Here is a 24,969-nt window from a genome sequence, read left to right as displayed (position 1 = left end):
TAAATAACCTGTGTATTCAATGTGAACACAAAATAATTCCATTCAAAAGTAGTAGCAAATTGGAAAGGCATTAAATGTACAGTGTGAAGGCACTGCAGAGCCACACCACTGCACTTCACACACTCATTATTCACAGTGTCCATGGCAACAGGAACCTCTGAGACTTGCACCGGGGTAGAGGAGGGTCAGGCACTGCAGAGAGTTTCTCAATCACGTCCTCGCTGATGCTGCTGATTCCTCATTCTCTGTGTTATCCAGTTGACTGACACTATTGATGAGAAGGGAGAGAGCTGTAGTGAAGTGCGGCGCCACATCTCAACGAGTCCACCCACCCACCATGCTCACCTCCCAACGCTGTTCCACCCGTTCATCAAACAGATATTTGAGTTGACGACCCCTCACCGGTGAGATGTGACATTGAAGGTGGCAGCATGCTATAGCTGCTGCGTTCAGATCGGTTGTTGTCTCCTTGCAGATCTTTCCCGATTTCTGGCATCCCAGCACAAATATTATATCAGGTATACGGCTTCTGTGTGTGTGCAAGCGATGCATACAAAACACCTGCAGTGATAAATGAACGCTTCAGCTCAGAGACTGGAAGGATTCCCTAAGTTTGTGCGCTCCTGCATTTCCCCAGCAAAATCAAAAAGACCTTTATTCTTTTATTACCTGGCTATTGGCTTTCACATTCATCATTGTGAACTTAAAATCTTTACATTCCCATCTCTAAGGAGTCCGGAGTGTTCATGCTGAGATCAAAACATCAGAGAGAGGCCCGCTTTGCCTCTTTCTCCTGCATTACATTTTCAATTCCCCTGAGTCACCCTATTGAGGCAGAACATCTGGTCTGACAAGACACTAACACAGTGTGGAAAAGAAAATAGTGCAGAGGCGCCAAATGTGTGCTTTATAGGGCGCACACGCCCGCGCTATCCTGTTATCACCTGTCATGTGGCTGCAGAGTAGCAGGTCTCACCCCCGCCTCAACAGTTTATCCACGCCGACAGAAACAGCAGATTCACACATGCTAATATGGCACATACAGAGCCATTATTGGAACAACGATGGTATTCATTCCAGTCGTGGCACCACTAAGCCAGGTGCAAAGGTGAAACATCCCATGATAATAGCAGAACTTTTCGTGGCATTCACAACGCCGAACAAGTTTTATATTCAGCGCCGACGAGAGCGAACAGCTGGAGGAAAAACAGCTCCATCTGTGGTGCAGAGGCGTTTGGTGACTATTTCAGCTCATAGACATTTACCGTCCACGCAGGAAGAGCACTCCTGACCCTGGCAATACTTTGACATTTTGTCTGGAGGCCATCAGCTGTTAAAGATGTTTGATTCAGCGCGAGAGGCTTCACAAAGGAATTTAGTAGACCTTCATGTCCCTCTAAAGGTGAGTTTCAATTATTCATCATCAGTTCAAAGAAATATCAATCTAAACTGGAAATTCTTGTCTTATTTCAGCTTTTTTTTTTTTTATCTGATGGGCACTACAGACACTCAGGCTGCTGTGTTAGTTAGCACTGCTTTAATAAAGTTATTAAAAAGACATCTCAAATTCTGCCTTTATACAAGGTTTACATTTCATCCTCTGCTTTACAAAACTGCCTTGCGCTAATGAGTCTGTGAATGAGCCATTTATCATATTAGGATGTTACAGTCTGTTTGTATTGGTAAATTATTACTAAGTGTTGTTATTGTTCATTGTTCGCGCATCTCCCTCTACAGCAAAACAAAACCCAATCAAACGCCACGTTAGGACTCTTTTTTCCCTTTTAAATAATTTCCCTTTTCAACGCTCTGTCAAAAGTCATTGTCTTTATCGTGGCAGAACGATTGTGTTTTTCCTAAGAACAAAATAATTGGTTTGATAGGAGGTAAACATTATTGTTCTGGTGACAGCATTTAAGTAATAACCTCATCATGAAACAGCACGAGCAGGATAATTACACCCGTCCACTCCAGCCTACGATAGCTGAGCAGAAGCAGGGCAGCAGAGGGCTTCATACTCCCCCAATTCGAAAATAAAACCAGTTCAATCAAAAGTATAAAGGCAATTTATACTACTTCTGTGTTTGAACAGTTGACTGATCAGGAAAGCTTTCTTCTCATGAGAGCACATTTTTCCATAAAGAAATTCTTTGCCTCTTTTTGTTTTCCTCTTCCAGAGCAGGTACCGGTGGCTTCAGACTCTCCGTGTTTGTTTGTGTCTCGGTCATGTTCTCTCAACCCCAAACTGGACGAAGCACATGGCTGTCCTCCCTGAGCCTGGTTCTGCTGAAGCTCTCTGACAGTTCAAATGGAGTTCTTCTGCTCCAGTATCCCTCGCTGCCCTGTGCTTGCTCAGCATTGAACAAATTCGAATTTTACAAATACTATCATATTGTATTGAACTGCATTGAATTGGACCAAAACTGATATCAATTGAATTCGCTAAAAGAAAGTGCGTAGAATTGGACTGAGTTGTTCTGCCTTATAATAAAAAAAAGAACGGACTGAAATAGATCACAGTGGATTGAGCTGGACGGAACTGGGTTATAAAATGGACTGAATTAGATTGTAATTGGACTTAATTGTACTGTATTATAATGAATTGGATTAAACTGGACTGAATTAAATCACAGTGGATTGAGCTGGACGGAACTGGGTTATAAAATGGACTGAATTAGATTGTAATTGGACTTAATTGTACTGTATTATAATGAATTGGATTAAACTGGACTGAGTTAGATCACAGTGGATTGAGCTGGACAGAACTGGATCAATATTTGATTGAATAGGACTGAATTGTACTGGATTATAATGAACTGGATTGAATTTAACTAAATCAACTGGGAACTGGGTTATAAATTGGATTTTAACTGGACTGAATTAGGTCACATTGGATTGAGCTGGACTAAATCGGGTTATAAACTGGATTGAAATGGACTGAGTTAGAGCACAATGGATTGAGTTGGACTGAATTAGGTTAAAACTGGGATTGAATTGGCCTCAATTAGAATACTATGAACTGGACAGAATTGGATTATGATGAATTGTATTTACCAGGACTGAAATGTATTATAAATGACCTAGATTGAATTAAATAATCAGTTGGGTTGAATTGGATTATAACTGGATTGAATTCGATTGAAATGAATTTTGTAAAGTGTCCCGAGATTGCTTTTATTGTGAATCAGCATATCTCAATAAAACAAATAAAACAGTACACCACAGTCAGGAGTGTTACAATTTATTTGGTCTTTTTGAGCTTTTTCCTTTGCTTTTTTTTTTTTTTTCTCCACAGGTTAAAACCCATTATAATAGTCAAGAGAAAATAAAAACATTTTCACATACTGTATACAGAAATAATACTCTTGACACACAGTAAAAACAGTTGATTAGGCCCAGCCCAGTGCGAGATTTCACATAGATGCAACAATAATGTATTTCCAAAGCCCGAAGGTAGGCGAAACCTGCAACTCGCATGAGCAGACACAGTTCTGAGAGATGTAAAAATGGCCACCAGGACAATGTCACGATTGTGTTATCGCGTGGCAGAGGCTGTAATAAGACACAAAAACAAACATGGAAATGAATCCTGAACAATTACAACAAAAGCATGTAGATAACTTGGACAGAGAGGTCGAGCTTGTCTGCTACTTTAAAGGTAGCCACAAAGACCTCATCTTTGTCTAGCAGTTTCATGCACATACAATTTCAGTATGGGTGCCCCAAGGGAACGTTAGGCTGCAATTTAGGTTTGGGATTTTTCTGGAATGTACACACGGGGGCCAGATTTCAAGCTTTCACAGGCAATTCGCTTCGACCTCTGCTTCACAATACTGGAGCCTGCAGAGAAATCCTTTTCATAAAGATACGGTCGAGTTGGAGAAGTGGAATGTTAATTTGCCTCACATGAAGCACCCATACATGCATCTTAAAAACTCCAGTGAAAACCTATAAAATGTGTTCACATGAACCAATAAATCCATCATCCTAATGTAGACTGCGTCCATTGCCATTTAGGAATAGTTTAATCCAGTGTTTATAAGAAGGCCAGTCATAAATATACCCCCCGCCCCCCCTTCCCCTCTGTAAATAAATGCTGTGAATGGTCTTAGCTGGCTGGCAGGAAGCTGTGAAGGAGGAGCCTTTTGCTGTACTGCGATGCTTTGAGTGGAACATTTGACCGGTGAGTTGTGGGGATTTGTACAATCCAAACCATTTTAAACTGCCTTTGTGGATCATTTACAGTTCAGCCACAACGAGCACCTGAAAGAGACCCCCCACTGTTAAATACTCTCAAGTTTGAATTAAACACTCTCCCCTGATTTTTTAAACACGTCAATCTCGTTAGATGTGAGTAGTTTAGCCATGGAAGCGTTCAGAAAATAGAACACAGATTTCTTACAACAGGACACTGAAGGCTCCTACCTGCATGTCATGGTTGTATCCAACACATAAAAGACTTGCTGGCACTCAATGGGGGCAATCTAACACTTAGCTTAAAAAGTAACCAAATCATCAAGCGAAGGGGACTTTGTAATCTGAATAAGGCCTCATACTCTATTACTGCATATAGAGGTAGCTAATACATCCTGTCGTATGACATCGAGTGATTCAGAGAAAAAGGCCAAAAATATAATCGATTAATTTGATCAACAAACGCTGTGGAGCAAACAATAATGAGTCATTTTGCACCATCAATATTTGAGACATGAGGCTGCTTTAGCAAACCAGCTGATTTGCCGCACACTCATTCAACGCTCTAGAAACAGAAATTTACAGACTGAATGGCTTCTGCTCGCGGGCGATCACGAGGTAATTGAGTGTCAATAGCGAGACGGAACAATAATCACAAGCGCGGGGCTGTTATCTGCTGTCGAGTGAGAGGAAGGGAAGCGAATTTGGGCTCTGGACTTAATAACCTCACAGAAATCTGTGCGTTTTCCAAACGCAGCGCCGGGCGAGCTCCCTGCAAGAGCCGTCGCTGGGGTCGTGGAAACCAACTGGTCTTTCTTTCATGCCTCCCATTCGTTCATTGGGTTCATTCATTCTTAGTGGAGGAAAAAAAGGACAGCAGATGGTGACCTTGGATGCACGCACTGAAAGAATTAGGAATAATATTTACAATGTTCCGAGAGACAGGCAGGGCTTTTGTCCACATCCCCTACTGGGATGTGCAATTCCAGTTCAGTCGATGAAAGGTCATCCTTGATCATTTGGTTTTGACCTATTAATGTCGAACAAAGGTCTGGCAGGTGTTTTCAGTTTAATATGAGCCAGAGCAAGTAATAATGTGTGTCTGGCTCTAACAACTAGCTGCGAGGCAACTGAAACAAGGCTGAAAACCAGGCATATTTGTAACACGCACTTAATTGAGCCCGAGCAAGCAAAGGCAGCGAAGGTAAATGGGGTGAAAGCCACCGAAATGCCAGACCCATTTCTCCATTGCAGGATTTATTCCACAGTGACCCGTCAAGGTAAAAATTTCATCAATAAAGTATATCCAGAAAATGTTAAACTAGTGGGGATTGTTTTCCTCCAGCCTTATTGAATGGATTTCCAATTTTCTCAGTGGAGTAAATGTGCTTCAACTGGAGCTGCAGCACTTGAAGAAATGCAGCCAACTCCTGAGTTTCTTTAAGTTAAACACTAGAAAAATTGGTATGTTTTCATGCACACAGTGCGTTGCTATTCTGAGTCACCAGTTAAGGTCTGGCCTTTAGACTATTAAATGAGATATTCAATTTCCCCCCAAGCAACAAAAATCATATATTCCTGTTCCAGAGCTTAGTTAGTTTACCCAGAAGGCTGTGAATACATTTTTGCCCTCCATCAGCATCACTCGCTACCACGTTGTCACTGTTGCATGCAGCGCTTTGATTTATGTAGTTTCCCCTGTGGCTGCTTTGACACATTCATAGAAGTGAATCAGATACCACCGACATCTCTGCATAGTCTAAGAAACTGAAAGAGGGAACAAAAGTCAAACTGAAAATAATGTCAGAAAAATTCTTGACTTAAGCTAATTAGGAAGGAGGACATGTACTATGAGGGCCAGAAACAAGTAAATAAATTGAAAATGTGATAGTGAATGGTAAAAAAAAAACAAAATAAAAAAAACATGAAAAAATTCACATTACCATGGCTGATTTTGGTAAATGTTAAAGGTTAGCTAGCTTGGTAGCTGGAAAGGCTGCAGCTAAGTGTTTTAAGACAAGCTAGCTAGCTATGTAGCTCCTTTTAAAAAGCAGGAAAAGATTTAATTACTTAGTTTTCCCAATTTCTTTTTAAAATTCACACCAGTTTAGTTACTTTTTATTCAGTAGCACTGTATTTAATGACTTGGCTGAAACCATTAGACGTGTTTAGTCTGTTTTGTATCTTCGCACAGATACAAATTGGAATGGTCTTGTGTTGAACTTGACACAGATTTGAATTACCAAGGTAAGTTTACCTCCAGTGCTGCTGTGCTAGTTCTGGCTTTAAGATTACAGACATAGAAGGTTTTTAAGGAACTGACACCATTATTTTTAAAGCCCAAACAGGTAACTTAGTGTCTCTCAATAGCATGAAGTCACTCTACAGCTAAATCAAATGCTTTATCAGGGTAAATTAGATAACATTTCTGCATGTAAACATACTGTTCACAAAGCCAAATGAAGCTTTAAGCGTGTATAACCCAATGGATAGCTGTGTTAGGCAGCGCTTCCCTCTGTAACTCCTTCACAAAGCCAATTAATAACTATCCTGCCACATGTTCTATTCTGGCTTTTTAACTGAAATTCTAAAACACAAACACCACTCACAAGCAGCCTCTTGGCGTGATGAGGGGTCAGGACCTCTGTTTTCTCCACTGAGCCGTCTGATTAGGTTTTATTCATGTGATGCACTGACCATTTGCCATTCTCTGATTAGGGGCAATGGTCTGGCATGAATGTTGAATTAGGATTATCAAATCAAGTCTGCTTCCTGCCACTGCGGGGCTGAGAGTGGCTCGCGGGTGGCCAGATATTGCTTTGGCCGTGTAGGGAATTCAGTACCTGTCAGTCTGTACTCAGGACAGTGATTTGTAGTGACGGATGGGGCGCTGCCTGGAAGAGCAGAGCGCCACATAATACTCATCAAGACTTTGTTATTGGAGTGCTGGCTGTCAGTTGACACAGACAAATGGCAGCTACATTCCCCAAATCTGACAGCCAAAACCAAGAATCAGACAGAGCTGTCGAAGGGAGCCTAAAATGCGACTCGTTTATTCCCTCAGCGAGAGAACGGCAAATTTGACAGACTGAGATTACACTTTAAGAACCGAGGGAGGAGTATTTTTGTTTGAAACAGTAAGCATATACTCATTCTGCTTCACTGTAGCAGGAAGGTTTCTCATCAGCTCAAGAGAACTATGACCAGAAGTTTAACTCAGCCAAGTCATGAAGGACAGGCTGAAGAGGATCCTTCAACACCAAAGGTTTCAACCGTCTCGTTTTCCTTGTTACAACTTTCTTTTTCTTGCTGAGCTCTGCTGACTGTAACAGCTACGCAATGACTATCGGGAGATGGCTCGTGTTCGTGAGAGTTAACGTGAAGAGGCAAGGCAATAACTCATCACTCTTCGTGTTTTCAAATTGCTTGGGGGAGGGGGGGCAAGAGATTGAAGGAGGGTAGGGAATGCTGCTGCTATAAGAAAGCTCACAGTTTAGATCAAAATGAAGGGGATTCACGGTGCTTAAGACCTGGTGATGACAGGAGGTCAACAGCGAGCTTCAGACAAACCAATCTATTAGTCTCTGGCTTGTTTACTGTGGGATAGATTTTTAGCTCCGTGTTCAGACTATTGGGCTTTCCTCTCTGCGAGTGTTGCTTTCTAAGCCTCAGGGTACATCCAAGCCACTTAGTCAAATTAAAAAGCTGTGTGTCTATGCATACGCTTTGTTTGAAGGGGTTTTATGCTGCAACTAAGAGCATCCAGCCACCAATTTTGAACCTTTTTTCCCCCCCTAATGCAGCAGTTTTTGCATCTTTCTACAGCAGATTATTTACGCCCACTTTCTGCAGCAATCACAAAACGCGGCAGAGAGCGACAGCAGGCAGCGTCGAACGCTTTCACATCTCCCTTTTTCTCCCATTTTGACACAGCAACTTCTTTAAAATGGCCACAAATGTCGAATGCAAATTCCGCAGCCAATTAAAAACAAAGGGGGGGGGGGGGGCACACACGCAGATAAAGACAAACCTTTGCATCGAGGATGAAGACACAGTCCAGTTGGGGCCTGAAGCCAGTGGCGACAGAGAAACAAAGTAACGGAAAGGAAGAAGAGAGCTTTCAATCCGTCTTTGAAACTTTCCGCATTAGGAAGGGCACGGCTTCGAATCTAGAAGCGAGATGGAGCAGGAAGCCACTCACCATCTCGCCCAGAGTACGCAGGCCATTCTGGTCCCGTCAAGGCACGTTAGATAACCCAATATCTGAACGCTTGAATGCTACCTGTTCTTATCAAGAGGCTAATTACCGCTATCTGCTTCCTCTGTCGTCAGTTGGATTATTAGGCTAATCACAAAGCTTTCACTCGACAAGGCTTTCGCATCCGTTATCGCCTTCCCGTGACACGGCGTCAGTGATGAAGACAAACACTGCTTGTACTTTGTCGTGTTCAACTAAAATCCGCAGTGAACAGGATGGGATTTTTGCTGGAAGTAGGCCCCTTACACGCTTGACCTAATAGGTGGCCGTCTGATTGCAATTCGAAAAAAGAAAAAATGCTGGATACTGTCATGCATCATCAGATTGTGATGGTCAACACACGCCAAGACTTAGTAAGGATTTGCTGCTGTAGCAACTTCCCCTAAACCTGCCAAGCGCCATCCATTTCCCAGAGGGTCTATACAAAAATCCATTGGAAAGTGCCCAATGAAGCTACAATTGGCATGCAGGATGATCAGTGACGATAATGACTGAACACATGGCGAGTTTTTCCATTTGTGGCAAAAAGCACATTCTGGTCTGCTGAGGATGACAAGTTTCCAGATCACTACCGTCAATTCCCAACTGTAAACTGTGTGTGTAACATCACAGTTAACAACCAGACTTCTAAAGCTGCAGTTCAGCATTTGATGATGGATATTTAAAATAAGACTTTTTTTTTTTTTAAAAACTGATTCTGGGTCATACACTCATTCTCTTAGGAGTTGGATGACAAGATCAATACGAAATTACAGGGAAATATTAGAAGCAACAAATCAGTCATCAATCAGCATCTCCGGAATCTAATCAGTGCGAAACTTTGGTTTTAATCTTAAGAGTGGTAGTTTCAAAACTGGGTTACACGGGAGACTTTATTTCTTGGCCAGGAAGAGGGATTTTAGAAAGCCTATGCTAGTTGCCTGGCAACGTCATGGTGACAAATGTGAAAGAGGGAACTGTAGCTGGCAGTATGTTAAAATGTCTCTGATCAGGCCAACTGAGAAAATCCATCAGCTTGACTTGAGTTCTTTCAACACTGGGACCTACCAAGAGGAATTTTCTTTTGTGTGTGTGTGTGTGTGTGCGCCCGGCAAATGCAATTGTAAAGACTGTGCTGCACATCTTCAGGAGCACCATGATCAAAGTCAAAAAGTTGAACAAGTTCTAAAGGCCTGAAGTCACTGCAATTGTACGAAACAAACAGAATGTTTTAATGAACGAGGAGCAGGTCTGATTGTTTTCTTTTCGGCCAGCTACACTAAAATAAGTAATAACTCAGTCACAAATCCCTCTTGCTCACTCTTACTCAGACTCAGTCAATGAAAATCAACCGCTGGCTCTGCTGGTCCGGTCAAAGCCTGGAAAGGGGCGCACTCGCCTCCATCGGGAGAGGGGACAAGTGTGTGAACCGTGAGCTCTTTCAGACGCAGAGTCGGAACATTTCAATCAAACTAACGCCTGGGGATTACTGCATCTGCAAACGCTCTCGTGAATTTGGCTGAACCATCCTCATAAGAACAGAATGAGCAACATCTACACTTTTTTTTCTTCTTTAAAACAACTGGAAAGTATATTCATGTCAGTTATATCTGCGGGTGTCCCAGCTTCATCTCTGCCGCGCCCCATGCAAATCCCTTCGTCTCACTCTGGCACGACGTGGAGGTAAAAGCGACTTATTTGCTCACGTCCTTTGTGCTCGCCCTGACACGCTCGCAGTGGCATTCTTTGGCATACGAAGGGGACGCAGAGGGCTCCCCGACTTGTTTCCTGTGCTGTGTCGCCTGCCAACCGAATGAATCTGTCCGATCCCTGGCATTTCCTGGGGAATGTGACTGGAATGTTATCTGCCTCCAAGTGGAATGCCTGGGTCATAGTTTTGCCTTGAAATTCACTAGAGTGGCCTAGAATATCTTCTCTGAGTGCTTTCTCCCATAATGCAACATGCAGGCACAGTAAGCTTTCCTTGAACAATGAGTCTCGACATACACGCAAACGCAGAAGACTTTTTTTTCTCTCTCCTTCTTTAACAAAGCAGTGCTAAGCTGGTTTGCAAATTTAGGCCAAACTCCTAGCATTTTACCTATGCACCAGATTAAACCGTTCGAGGAACCATGGAAAGATATATATATATATATATATATATATATGAAAAACACTTCACAAAATAAGGCACTCCAATTTTTCATTGTTCAATGTTCAATGCTTTGAGTCTGCAGAGGGGTAGAGGCAGATGAAGCCGTGCGAGCCGCCTTATCCACCTCTGCATTGTTACAATGCTTCAAAGGTAGGGGGAGATGAAAGCAGGTGATATGAGCGCTCTGATAGAATCTGAAGATGGGACTTGTGATCTGTATCCTGCTCCTTCAAAGGGAAAGAGTAAAAGGGACAGACGGGAAGAATGAAACGGGCCACAAGCTATTGGTTCACAGGTAGCTATCCCACAACTCATTGTACCACCTTTCAGTGGCTTTTCCGGCTTCCAAAGCAGCAGGCTGATGTATAAATAAGACCTGCCGTGATTGGTGCTCCCATGGGGGCAACTTCCCACTGTTTTTTTTTTTTTATCTATAAAAGATTCCAAATCCTCTTTACAATGGAAGGCAGTAGTGGAAACGGTCCTGGGCTGTATTCCTGTGGTAACAACTGCAGTTCTTATGATCCAGTAATGAGAATGAGCCAGGGGGCCAGGCTGGATTTAGAACCTGTCGTCTCGGAGTTGCGTCGGGGACTTGAAGGGCTTAAGCCCCAGTATTCTTCGCGGGTGAGCCCTCTCTTTGGTCACATCCAGAGGCTTGCTGCAGGCTGCCCAGTCGAGGTCAATGAGGGGCGAGTTGGCGGGGTTGATGGGCGCTACGCGGAACGAGGGCAGCGTGGGGGAGCCGTTGGCTGAGCATGGGGCAGAGCGGGAGGTGGGAAAAGGAGCGGAGAAGGGGTCAAAGGGGGACGCTGCGTCCGAGCCGCTGGAGGGATCCGCCTTGAGGGCGAAGGGGTCGCAGTCTGGAGAGGGGAAAGGGTCACAGTTGGTGAAGGGGTTGGTGGGCGAGGGCACATATCCAAGAGGGTTGCTGTCCGAGCGAATTGGACTGCGGCCGCCGGCTGAGTTCCTGCTGCCTGCAGAGATGAAGCTCCAGGGGTCGATGCGGGGCCGGATGGGAGAAGGGCGGGGCCGGGGAATGACGCTGACCTCGAGGCGGCGGGTTTTGGGGCTCCAGAGGGCGGGGCTGGGTTGGAGAAAGTAGGGCACTGAAGCCTTGTCCTCAGAGTCCTGTGTGTCCTGGCACAAGGGCAAGTCCAAAACTGTGAGGAAGGGGGGAAAAAAAACCAAACAAATTTAATTTAGAGAGCGTTTTGTGCATCAGCATTAAACGTGAAAATAATGTTGGCTCCATCCCTCAATCAAGGAAATTCTATGAAAAACAGGCTGCATTTAAAATGCTCATCACTCCGTCTTTAACTCTCTTGCTTGAGAAGAGTCTGATTGTAAATCAGCAAATGACTTCCCAACGGCTGCTGTACCGTGCTCTATTGCGCACTCCTCTGCAATCTGAATTCTCCACTCGCATAAACTTCTGCAAAACCCATAAACCTGTGAGCTGAAGCTGATCACAGCAGACACTGCGCATGATTAAGGCAGGAAAAATAAAAAAAGGGAACAATTACAAGCGAAGAATGTTGACGCAATTAGTCTAAATTAGGTATAGCACAGCGTTGCGTTGCCAGTTGACGGGGCTGCAAACGCAGCAGACAAAGTGTAAATTAGCAGAGACAAGAACATTACACTCGGAATAAATCACCCCGAATGAACATTTGCTATTTCCAAATGTGATGTGTCTGCCAAATGGCATTATTTACATCAACGGCTACCCTCAAAGGCTGCTAAGCTTTTCAGCTGACAAGAAAGAGCAATCAGGAGTCACATAAGAGCAGCCGGAAAGAAAAAAAGAAGCCAGCGAAGAAATCCTCCGAATTCACGGCGCTCTTTCAGGCTCCCATTCACTGGCAGCAACCTTGTGGCAGTCTGTCTATGCATCTTAGCCTGAGTCATTACAGTCAATAACTGTAATAAGATGTTTAGCTAAAACACTCGGCGTTTAATTACGTTTTTTATACCCTTTCCGTTCCTCTAATGTAATGAGCACATGCGGTCTGTGAGATTGCGGCTGTTGGTGGAGGAGCAGGCGAGGCACGTCTGCTCAGTACCTGGGGGTGGGGGTGGGGTGGGGGGTGAGAGCTGTGAGATCCTCTCTGTGGAGAATCCAAGGCTTTGTGAGTCAATCGGACCAAATACAGAGTGTGAAATGCTACCAGAGGCCGCTCTTACAGGGCCTCAGAGAGCCCACCGGCTCTTAAAACAACCAGGTCTTACATCATGGCAGCTCTAAACTGTGCCAGTTCTTCTAAGAAATGCTAATTAGTCTCTTTTTTTTTTTTTTTTGTGGGGGGGTGAATATACTGTACACGACTGTGCTGCTGACGTGCAGATAATGACATGACACATGACTTGAAATAAAAGACATTTAAAAAAGAAAAAAAACATAATTCTGAGGGGGAATGAATGCTAATCCCCTTTGAACGCGATATTTCGACATCTTTTATGCATGCGTCCTTCACGAGTTGCTTTCACACATATTTCTGACAAGCCCACGTGCATTCAGCTCCAGCCCAACTCAGTGCCGACTTCCACGCAACAGCCAAACTATCTGAGGAAGAGGCCAGACAGAGCCCAGATTCAGGGTTCAGCCTGACCTCAGCTGTGCCGCGACATGTTTTGCATTCGTCTTTAACTTTTCCGTGTAAGAAACCTCTCTCTGTCTTGAAAGGGGTGAGAAAAAAACAACAGAAGATTGGATGCTAGCTCTGCTTAGCGAGAGTTAGCAGTGAAGAACGGAGGGGCCAGCTGTTACCTGAGATATGCAAATAGCTGGAGAAAAGCTTTGATGCAAATAAAAAGAGGCCGAGCAGCGTTGAATAATCCTGTGTGCGGGGAAAAAAAAAAAAATCCTGCTAAAAGAATGGCGTGAGGGAACGTTGCCGTGCCGACGAAGTGCATGGTTCAATATCCGAGTTTCGGTGCAGGGATTCGTGAAAGACGCTCTTGTGAGGAACTTCAGATGAATCTCGCAGCTAAATTTAAAAAAGAAAAAAAAAATCTTCTTTTTCCCCAGCACCGGCTGGGGAAGGGCATGTACCTCTACAGAAGAGCTCTGGTGATAGAAGTACTGCTCTTTAATTAAGCAGGGGCACATACATAAGAATAAAATAAAAAATACGGTCGTAATTAAAGCAGCAGAGGCAAAAAAAAAAAAGAGAAAAGAAAAAAGTTCTCAATTCCTGCACTGCCCATGATGCAACTAGATGAAACCTTTTGTTTGACTTTGGACACTTGATGTTTGGACTCTAAAAAGAGTTTGAAATGTAAAACAGACTGACCGAGCTGAGAAGCGTTCAGGCCGTGGCTGGACCTCCTCCTCCTGTCTGATCGGTGTTCCTGGCTCTCGCAGCTCAACTCCCCGTTGCTTGAACTGGAGGTGACGGTCCATTCCCCAGGGCTGGGCCTGCCCTGCCGCACGGGGGTCCCGGGGCTCTGCGGACTGTGGGGGGTTTGTGGCGTCCGGTGGCCGGCCCTCTCGCGGGGGTTCGGTGGAGGCGGAGTCAGGGGTAAGGGTTTCAGTTCTTGGTACTGCAGGGCTAATTCCAGGAGTGGCCTGGGGAGCAGCTCGGAGGTGGAGAACGTGATGAGGTCATCCACTACTGGGGGGTCTGAAACGAGGGGCTTGGGGTGGGAGATCTCAAGTTCGGAGAAGTTGCGGTCCTCTAAGGAGGGGAGGTTAGTCCGAGGGGGGACCCTGGGGGACATGTCCAGGCACCGACCTAGTCCTACAGACGCCAACAGGGAGCCGCCACCCAGCAGAGCCCGGTGTGTGTTCTTAAACATGGCGCTGAGAGAAACCACCCCCGGCATGGGGGAGCCGGCTGGGGAGTAGCCCCCCTCCTCGCTGCCCGAGTCTCCCTGAGAGGGAGGAAGGCGCAGGCTGTCCTTCGCCGAGGAGCCTGCAGAAAGAAACCATTTTAATAGAACAGAAGTACAATGAGACAGAAAAGGATGACTCAACACATTTATTATTCATTCAGCTTCTATTCATAATTCACATTTGTGCCACTCATGTGAATGATAACACTGGCTAACGCAAGATGTGCGGCTGAAGGTTAGGCCGGTGATGGAGGGCAGAGTACCGTTCTGAGCAGGGGGAGGGGTTGGTGTGGAAGGTCTGTACTCCTCAAAGTCATCCCGAGACTCTCCGTTCTCATTGCTGTCGGATTCCAGGAGCTTGGCTCTCATCGACAGACTGAAAGCAAATAATTTAAATAAAGAACAGTGATGTATGAAGCAAAAACCTTGTAAATGTTTCAATGTGTAAGCAAAGGGAAACATTTTTTTTATTAATTAATAATCTTGACCGTACCTGCTATCCTGGGGACTGGGCCGCAGGACTTTGGGGCTTTTGGGACTCTTTGGGCTCTGGGGCCTCCAGTGGGGGCTCAACCTCAAGTCTCCATTCGCTTGTTTAAGAGATGGCGCCTCTAAGGGCCAAACTGAGCTCAGCCCAATGGTCCTGCTGCTATCACTGGGACTGACTGCAGAGAGAAGAAAAGCAAATAAGAGCACAAAGCCAGGTGGAATGAACACGGGCAGAAGGCGTAGCAGTGATACGAAAGCCCGTCTGTACCTCTAATGAGGTGAGCGTTTTAAAAGCCAGGCTTCACCAACAAATCAACACAGCCCCGCAATCATTTCCATCACAGAGACCTTGCACTGACTCGCATAACTGCTGGAATTTATGAAGCACGGTGTGCTTTTCCACGCAGAAGTTTGCAAAGCCGGGAGCCCAAATTAACTCGAAAGTCGATCATGTGGGCACAATCTATCCCATAATATATCTTACATATTTCACAGGGCACAATGTGTGAGAAGAGGGAGCTAAAATCATCTTGAAACATGAGGGGGGAAATGCAGAGTTAGAATAAAAGTTGAGATTGCACCTGCCAGGCTTTGGCAGCATATCTCATCCCTCCATTTTCCACACCAAGCGACTTGTGCTGCTAATGCAAATAGTGTGAGCAGCAATCAGTCCCTGACGACCGTACGGGTGAACAGCTTCCGTGAACAAAATCTGGTCAATAGTCATAGTGTTGGCTGAGGTTATCCAGTGGGATATGCCTGCTCTATAATCCTGTTGAAGGTAATATATTCAGCGGAGGATGGGAAGCCGTACCCCGGTACAGATGCTTTCCTGCACAGCACTATCTGTGAATTCAAAGTTGCAAAGTATTTGGGAGGCTGAAAATGTACTTGGCAGGAGACTCAGGGGTAGCTTTAACCAATCAGATCCTCGTAGCGGAGCCGGTTGGTTAAGTCAAACCCGTGGCTGTAAACTCTGCCCCTCAGCAAAACAACAAAAATAAAGAAAAGGAAAAAACAGCAACAACAAAAAAAAGCCTTTAGGGTCTTTTCGTGCTTCTTTCTGTGAGGAAACTCTGATGTGACGGATTTCGCACGCAACTAAACAGACCTTGTTAGAAGCTGCTGCATTTTAAACTTGGCAAAAAGAAGAAGAAGAAGGGGGGGGGGGGGGACTTTCTCGTGATCATGTTCATTCTTTTGAGATTCCGGCCTCATTATGTGAAATACCGCTTTCAAAGCCTAAAGTCTGGCACTCAGATGTGACCAAGCTGGTGTTAAAATGACCAAAAAAAATCTGTATCTCAAAGGACTACTATTCGTATCATCATTAAACCAACAATACCGGGTGACTGCATTCATCTTTGATATGCAGTCTGAGCCTCAATATCCCGTCCCTCTATTACCAGAACTGAACTGAGGAACCAAACACGAGAACTAGATCTGATCAGATAAACGACGGCTGAAATGTCCATAAGCTGTCAGCCAGCCTGCTGAGGTGCAAAAACACTCCTTATTGCAGCCTCCCCCCGTCTCCATTAATTCCCTAAAAATACGGGGCGGTTTGAATTTCTTGTTATCTAATTTAGCGGAATACGGCACAATGGAATTGAGCTCAGCAGACTAATGCAAATCAATTCGGCAGTTCTCAAGACAAATATGGTTCGCGGGCCCCGGAGATAAATCTCCGCTTGCTACTGAGAGGGCAAGCATAAATATCCACTAAACACATTTTAATGACAGGCACACTCATGGTTTAGTGACTGCCATTAAGGAGAGTCATTAGGAAGCAAAGAAAACCAGCCTGCTATTTAATGAAGAAATGAAGCTGGCAGATGTTTTGGATTTACTGACCACTTTTACAGCTAACTCTTTCACAGCAATTTGTGCTTATATGCCAGCCACAGTGGTAATTGTTCAGTAAAACCGCTTTCACCGCCCATTTGCCCGCCACAAATTTCCTTTTTGGGATTTTTGTCAGGACCCACTGGCTGGAGGATCCCTCTGAAGGGAGAGATCTCTGGATCTGGAGTATTGTAAACCTCTGTGGCTGCTGCAAACCATCTTAACCTCTCCTCGCCGAGCAATGGATTCCTCCCAGCTTATTTTTAATTCAGTCAACCGCACTGTGGCCCACTGTGTGCATATAAAACCGTTGCTGCTTGAAATGTGCGGCTGAATGGCTCCCCCTGCTGTTGCAATGCAGTAACTGCAGAGATGAGGAGGAGAGCTTTGGGGGGGGGGGGGGGGGGGTCGCTGAGCCGCCGAGAGGAAGTCGGCTAATATTTGGACTGGAACAGGCTATTGAAAAGGGAAAAGGGTGTGTGTGAGAGACAGAGCAGGGAGGGAAGAGTGAGAGAAACAGAACGGGGGGCCCATGGGGAAAACAGGGGAAGACAAAAGACGCGTGGGTGGTTGAGAGAACGTGAAAGGAGAGAATTTGGAAACGGGGAGACGTGATGTTGCTAAAGAGGCTATGTGTGCAGGGATGACCAAGAGGGATTGGGCAATTTTTGGAACGTTATCTTCTCACGAAACGTACACAGGCATACAGCGAATGCAACTGCACAGGTGGATGTGTGGTTTGGGGGGAGGGGAGAGAATAGGAGTGGACTCACGTTGGATTGCACGAAAGCGCGGGCCGAAGGAAGGCGAGGAGCCCGAACCCAAGTCAGGAGAGTTTCGCCTCTTTTCCAATCCTGGAGATGCTTGCACCGTAATCTTATGGATAAAATCTGCAACACAAACCCAAACACACACACACACACACACAACAAATACACAAACACAACGGGAGAGGTCATTGGATTTTTGCAACACCTAGAAGGAGAGTCATGCTTCACGAAATTCAGTCTGATAGAATTCAGCAAAATGAGCATTTCTATACGTGTCTTATCAGTCAAAGTCCAAGTTTTGCAAGTGAGGGACGCGCAGTACTAAAAGTGCACAGCTGCGTGCTGCAAATTCACACTGCTAACAATAAGCTTCACAATTCAGTATGTTTCAGGGTGGGACCATTTTAAATAGGCCTTCCTTCAAATGAATGTGGCAAACAGAAACCTCAAATCAGCCGATTGTCTCAATGTCATCATTTTCATTCTGTTCGCGAGAAATTTTCTAAGTCAACTATACGTTTAAGACATTCAAATAATTTGATTTCATTTCATTATTTCCCCCCTTCCACCGTCTGCCATCTCGTAAGGCATGTCAAAGGTCTGTTAAAACGATGGCGTTAAAAAGAAAAAAAAGTGTGTACAGATCCAATTCCATTCGTGCATAATGAATCGCATCACAAGTCAAAGGCATCAAGTAGAGTTTGAATAATCCAAATGAGGGGACGATTTAGTCAGCTGACAGCAAGCAGTGGACAACTGAAAACCTCCGAGGTGACAGGTAATTAATTGGAGGACTTAACAAACTTCATCCCTGACAGCTGTCGAGCTCAATTTAACACAGAAATGCATGCACAAGCTAAAGGGAAGGCAGACATCCCAAGTCTCCCGGAACTTCTGGGAGTCTCCCTGATATTGATAGTTAATCACGGATGCCCGCGAGTCGGATAAAATATCCCGGATTTTAGACTATGCGAGGGACTGGTTTTTTTTTTTCAATGCGAGTGAGAGCGTGCAGGCAATAACTCGTGCACTATGCGCGTTTCGACTGCGCAGGCAAGAGAGAGAGAGAGGGGGGGTGTAGGCCGTGGGGAGAGGTTGCTTGTGAAACCTGTGCGTATCTGTCCAAAGCGATGCTCTGCCCCGGGCGACTGCTTGTCAGAGGGCGCGCTGATTGGTTTAGTCAGCAAAATAAGCCAATAACGTTCGGTGTGGGAGGGCTTCGATTTACTCTCTGACAGTCACCTAAGTTACCACTCAAAACTGTGCATCCTGCCAAATGGCAGAGGGTGAATCCTCAAGTAAAAAACGAAAATATAAGACTCATTTTACAGCAGAATATACTAAAGTATACCCATGCCTAGTGAAGGTGAAGAATGATGACACCATGCGAGGTGCACTGTATGCAACAGTGACTTCAGTATTGCCCACGGCAGATTTAATTACTGTAAAAACATGTGGAGGTAGGCTAAGTTGAACGCACCATCATCTGCATTTTATTTCTGTAGGTTAAATGCTGTTATAAAATAAAGCAAAACGTATCAAAGACTTATTTAAAGTATCAATACACATTTAGTTACTAAATTGTGTAGGCCTATATCAGGGATGTCCAAAGTCGGTCCTCGAGGGCCGCTGTCCTGCAGGTTTTAGATGTTGCCCTGCTTCAACACACCTGATTCAGATTAAATGGATCTCTTCAACAGATTGTTAAGTTCTGCACAAGCCTGTTAATGTTGTCTTGATCTGAATCAGGTGTGTTGAAGCATGGCAACATCTAAAACCTGCAGGACAGCAGCCCTCGAGGACCGACTTTGGAAATCCCTGGCCTATATCTAACTAGCCAGCTACAGTATCTAACTATCTATATCCAGCCTGTCTAAGCCTTTAAAAAAATCCCCAATTTAATATAGGGCCGATAAGCATCTTCCTGAAACAAGTTTTTGGAACTTGGGATGTCTGGGAAGGCGACAGAAAATATGTGCTGATTGATGCCGATTGAAAAAAAAACAACTAAAAACTAAACAATATTGAGCAAGTTACACAAGCCACGGACAGGAAAAATGCTCTAATCAGACATTAGGTGACGGACTAATTCATGCTCTTGTATAATGAAGCTTAAATCAAAGTGCACTCAGTACATTAATTTCTGTCTCAGTGCGGTAAGTGTACCCTTGATTTTTCTTAATTACATCTCTTCAATTAAGGGCTGCAAGTAAGCTTTTCAATTACTTGTCCACTTTGATTTTAAAGAAGAACACTCTGTGGCGTTTGACTGCAGAAACCTCAAGTGTTCTTACTTGCTGAGGCGTATCATGAAGGTACCGACCAAAAAAAATAAAAAAAAAGGTGACCCCCCCACCTCCTTAATTATGTAGTTTGTGATCAAAACTATGAACTCAGGAAAAGAAAATGTTGGCCTTAATAGCACGCAGCTACAACCATTGGTTGGTGCTTGCTTGTTAAAATGAATCGTGTGCTAAATTAGCTAGCCAAGCAGTTGGCAAAATAAGCTAATCTTTTGTTCAGGTCCGAGTCAAGCTTCTTAATGCTTAAAAGGGAAGATTTGGGCTGAGGGTAAAATGTGCGAAACAGATTAAGACGCGTTACATTCTCACCTATGCTTAACAGCAACATCGCTGCAGCGACGTCGTTAGCCCGCCTGTACATTTAGCCGCAAAAAAAACAACATAAAACAAAAGCAGCTGCAAAGCCCGTTAGTAGAGATTACAGCTGTTTTAACTTTGAAGTTTCCTTTTCTGACTTTTACTGTTGCGGTATTCTTTTAGCACAGCCTTAAAAGCGTGCTTCAAGTTCTCTTTTCTCTAGAGAATTGAAAAGCAACGCAGACGTTACTCCGGAGCACAAAGTGCAACACGGAGCAACACGGGAGGAAGGAACAGATAATAATAGTGGAGGCACTGTGAAGGGGAAGAAAAGAATGAGATGCAGGCAGATACGGTTTAAGGAGAGTAAAAACACCGAGCTGGAAGGGGAGGTAAGGCATCCCTAAAAAGAAAGAGGGAGTAGGAGGCATAGAGTGAGAGAGTAGCCAAACGGACAGGAAGTGTCAAGGCGTGGTTGGCTCACTCTCCCCACTCATCAACCCCCCCCACCACCGCCACCACATCGCCGCCCTGCTGCTGCTGGGAAAGGCCGGACCACAACACACACACAGAAAAACACACAGGGACAGTGCATTTACGCATGCTTGCTCAGCCCAAAAATACACTCACGCATGCACAGAAACACTGGATGGGAACCGCTGCTGGCGGTGGGACTTTGTAGCGACAGAGGACACAAAAGTAGCAGCAGTCAGGTGAGTATGACAAAAAAAAAAACAGTAGCACAAAGTCGGCTGCTAACATGTCAGCTCTGTGATCCACGGTTCCAAAACTGCATGGCGCTCAGGTTGCTTCTAACGTTCGACTGCTTGATCTATTTCGACAACGCTGCGGGCTGACAACATTTGACACAAACACGCACCTTGGGGCATGCTGATCTTCTCGCCGTTCTTGCATTTGAGCTTGTGCTTCTTGAAGGTGCCCTTCCTCTTCTTGACGTTGGGCTTCTCCTGATTCTGATTCTGGTTCAGGTGGAGGATGAGGAGGCTGAGCTCGCGCTCGAACACATCCTGCTCCCACTGCGCCAGCTGCTGCTCGCGCTGCCGCAGGAACTCTTCGTGGGACTTCTGCTCCAAGGCCGCCCGCTTCAGCTCCTCCTCGCGGCACCGCAGCTCCTGACGGAGGAGAAGAGGGCAGGTGCACGAAAACGATTTGGTTTGGTTACTTAGTTCTCAACCTGCAACTAGATGACTTTCGGACGTCATGACTGACGCTACGCAAGCTCACGGTCTTCCGAAAGGATAGATGCATCAGAACCTTTCATGAAGCAAGATGAGACGGGGCTACAGCTCCAGGGATTGGTGGTTAAACCCTATATGTATATATATATATATATATATATATATATATATGCATGCAACTTTTTTTAGTTGCTTGCTGTGAAAACAAAAAAACTTATCAACAAGGCCCTGGTGTTGTGACTGTTTTTTTTCTCCTTTGGTTTGGGTAACCATATGGGCAAAAATAAATAAAGAAAATAAATCATCACCCCATTAACAAGGAAGATGCTTGAAAAACTTGTTCTCGCCCTGTCTGTGCATCCAGAGTTATAAGACACGTCAGACAAAAATAATCACAACAAAGAAGAGTAAAAAAAACCTTGCTGGGAGCAGATCGCACAGAAAAAAAAAAACACTGCCAGTGATAACGTTAACGTTGTGATGGCGGGGGGGGGGGGCTGAAACAGTCTGTTCAATTGAAAATAGCCTGAAGTCTGTAGCGCAGATAACAGCAGAGCACACACAAGGACGCTGAAGAGCCAATTGTCTCTCTGAACGTGTGCTCTGGAGATGGCGCCGCTAATCCCACTTAAAGCTGTCTTGATTGACCTAAATCATCATATCGCTGTGTCACATCATTCAACGCAAAGGCATCTCTTATTTCTCTTCTTTTCCGTTTCTCACATTCAGTTTAACGTCGGTCACCGTCACCGTAGACTATTCTAATCCAATCAAAGCCAACATTACCGTCAAAGACGTTTTCCTGTATGGAAATGGCACGTCGACACGTTAAAAGCTGCAGAGTCACGCTCGACTCAGCTACGAGTCGAACAAAGAACACACAAGTAACTACTGAAAGAGTGTCGCCGGCGTGTGGCTCTTACTCTCGAGCCAATGCGGTCTATCCTGCAGGCTGTCACTGACAGTAATGGCTCTCATTGCCTTTTTCATGACAAAGACAAACAGCATCTAAGCTGTTCGAAGAAAGGCCACCTGGCTGAAAGGAGTGGTGCCAACTCTTCAAATTTAAAAGAAAAACAGAAAGAGGGCACACTCTCTTCTGCTTCGGAATTGATTTGAAAATCAATTAATTCTTTCAAACATGTCTGCATGGCCTTTGCTTCTACACAACAAGTAAATTAGCCTTTTCTCCCTTTCTTTCTCCCTTTCTTTATTCAAACGATCTGGTCGGTCAGGTGAGGGGTGGGACTTTAGGGGTGAGACAGGCTGACTGATGAGTAACCAGCCTTAGCAAATGTGTAACCTCGCCGTGCAGACGCTGCAGGAGGCCGACTGGAAAGCTTGCCCGCACCGTACCTTCTCTTTGGCCCGGAGTTCATCAAACATGTCCTGAATCTCCAGTTTCCAGTCCTCCTGCAGGGAATGGAAGGAGTCCTGCGGCATCTCCTCCTTCACCTGCGCCTCGAGCGCCGTCAGCTGAGCCAGGATGGAGCCAAAGTTGGGCCGTCGGTGAGGGTCCTGGTCCCAGCACTCTGTGGAAAACACGGCAGACATGTGGCTACGCAACTCGCTCGCAGTGCAGTTTCACTTGTTTCTGAGCCTGAAAGGAGCGAGTCGCACTCTCATTGACCATAATACTCATTCAAAAGCTGTCGGCTCAGAATTTAAGACTCGGTTTAGGCTCGCTGGCTGACCCCTTTCTCCACTCAGTGATATCAGATGTATATCCTGCAATGCCAGTCTTTTTTTTTTTGCACATCTTACCCACACTGGTGCCAGCAGAATCGAGGGACAAGCGGACACCTCCTTTAAGTGTTCTGCTTAATTAACTTGCCGTGGGGGGAATTCTGCATAATTGCTGCAAACTTTGAACAGAATTAGCAGCTCAAAAAACATTCTTTAATCCTCTGAGGTAGCCGTCGGTGATTTCCCACGCTTATTTCTTCTTTTTTTTTTATAAACACAACCGAAGAGCTGACATAAAGCAAAGGGGCTAAGTTGAGAGACTGTTCGCCGTCTGCGTCTACTTTTAACCAAATGTACCAGCTGATAGGGCGACAGCCATCACTCAGGCGGTCTTTCTTTGAACTTGAAAACTGAACAAGAAAAGGAGTATCAGCACATTACACAGGATGGCACACTTTCTCTCCACCGCCGTGTTGTTGGCAACATACGGGAATTTTCTGTTTTCTCGATTTCAGTGCGGCTTTGTGGCAATTCCGAGAGCCTGTGACGCCACTGAGCTGGCTTTCGCCGCAATGAAAGGGACTAGCGGTGCTTTTCAATTACATTTCAAAATCTCACCTGACATGAGCAGCGAAAAGGGCTCCGGGCAAGTGGAGGGAATGGGCAGGGTGAGCTTGTTAACGGCGACTCCGTAGGCGACGGCGAGTCCATCGATACCTCTGTAGGGTGCCTCTCCCGTTAGCAGCTCCCACAGCAGAACGCCATAGCTGGGGGGGGGGGGTACAGATGAGGAGGAGGCATGAGACAGGACGCTCAGACATGAATATTTGTACACGTATGGGATGCTTGCGTTCCTTGTGGGGCTGAGCAATTTTATCGATACTGTGATATATATATATCGATTTTTCAGCCGCGAGTATCGATTAATTTATTTATTTTCTTTAAAGCAAACTTTATTGAAAAGTCAGACGTTACAATTAGTGAAAACTCAGAACATTAAGGTAATACAATACAATGCCAGGGGGCACATTATACAAAACAGTGATAAATTAGTTCATAAAAATGTTGTATAAAGTGCATAGCTCTCACGTTTGTGACATGTTCGTTTGTTTCTGTTTGTCTGGCTGTGTTGTCCTTCCGGTTCAAAGGTTGGACCACCAGTCCAATCAGCGCCGATTCATGTCAAATCACACTGTCCCTTTTTCCCCCCAGAAAATTATGCAACTGTATCGAATCGTATCGTTGGCTGAATATCTTGTATCGTATCCTTGAAGCTAACAATTCAGCTTTCTCTGGGGCTCTAGATGCACTGGTTGCAGTGGTGTGCCCAAGTAACTTTTTACCTTGGGTGCACCAGCACAAAAGTGAGGTGCACCCAAATTTTCGGCCGCATGGCATCCAACACCGCAGTTTTATAGGTTCACTCTTTTTTTAAAAACATAGCTGCCTTTCTTTTGAGGCAACATGAACTAAGAATCTGGTCAATATCAAGTTATTTATTTGAAAACACAGTTCCACAAGTCGGGAAAGTAACTGAAAAGTGTCGGTGCTTCACTGAGCTGAAGTTTAAACTTTAAAACATATCGAGATAAATTAAATTTAAAAAAAATTAAAATTAAAAGTGCAAGTGTTTTACGGACTCCAGCCAATTCACCCAAACTGGTCGCACTCTGGAGCCGTGTTCTCGTTTGGCATTTCTTTTTTGCTCCACTTTAGCCTTCATCTCCCCACGTTTTCCTGCCTCCTGCTATATAAAAACATTGGCTGTGTTCGAAACCGCATACTTCTCCTACTACTCATACTGACTTTTTTCCCGAATGCATACTAGATTCGCCGAAATGTTGGGTATGCATCATGAAGTTACGACTCATACTCAAACTACCCAAGATGCAACGTAACTTGACGTTGCCGATCGTCATTTCCTGTCAAAACGGCAGTTTCAAGCTAGCTACAACTA

General features: G+C 44.9%; 1 protein-coding gene across 1 annotated transcript in view; it reads right to left on the bottom strand.

Annotated features, from left to right (window-relative positions):
- Window positions 1-3,224: 3,224 nt before the first annotated feature.
- Window positions 3,225-24,969, bottom strand: part of LOC142369357 (mitogen-activated protein kinase kinase kinase 11) — a 58,011-nt gene continuing 36,266 nt past the window's right edge. The window contains exons 3-10 of the mRNA XM_075451705.1: window positions 23,631-23,779; window positions 22,683-22,858; window positions 21,008-21,260; window positions 17,531-17,647; window positions 14,917-15,088; window positions 14,687-14,799; window positions 13,883-14,503; window positions 3,225-11,749 (exon numbers count right to left, since the gene is read on the bottom strand). Of these exons, the coding sequence (XP_075307820.1) occupies window positions 11,148-11,749; window positions 13,883-14,503; window positions 14,687-14,799; window positions 14,917-15,088; window positions 17,531-17,647; window positions 21,008-21,260; window positions 22,683-22,858; window positions 23,631-23,779 (2,203 nt within the window). The 3' untranslated portion in view covers window positions 3,225-11,147. The remainder of the gene's footprint in view (window positions 11,750-13,882; window positions 14,504-14,686; window positions 14,800-14,916; window positions 15,089-17,530; window positions 17,648-21,007; window positions 21,261-22,682; window positions 22,859-23,630; window positions 23,780-24,969) is intronic.

The sequence above is a fragment of the Odontesthes bonariensis genome, chromosome 19 (genome assembly GCF_027942865.1).
Source record: "Odontesthes bonariensis isolate fOdoBon6 chromosome 19, fOdoBon6.hap1, whole genome shotgun sequence".
In the NCBI taxonomy this organism is placed as follows: Eukaryota; Metazoa; Chordata; class Actinopteri; order Atheriniformes; family Atherinopsidae; genus Odontesthes; species Odontesthes bonariensis.
The sequence above is the reverse complement of the archived record's forward strand: the minus strand, read 5'-3'. Positions and strand labels throughout refer to the sequence as shown.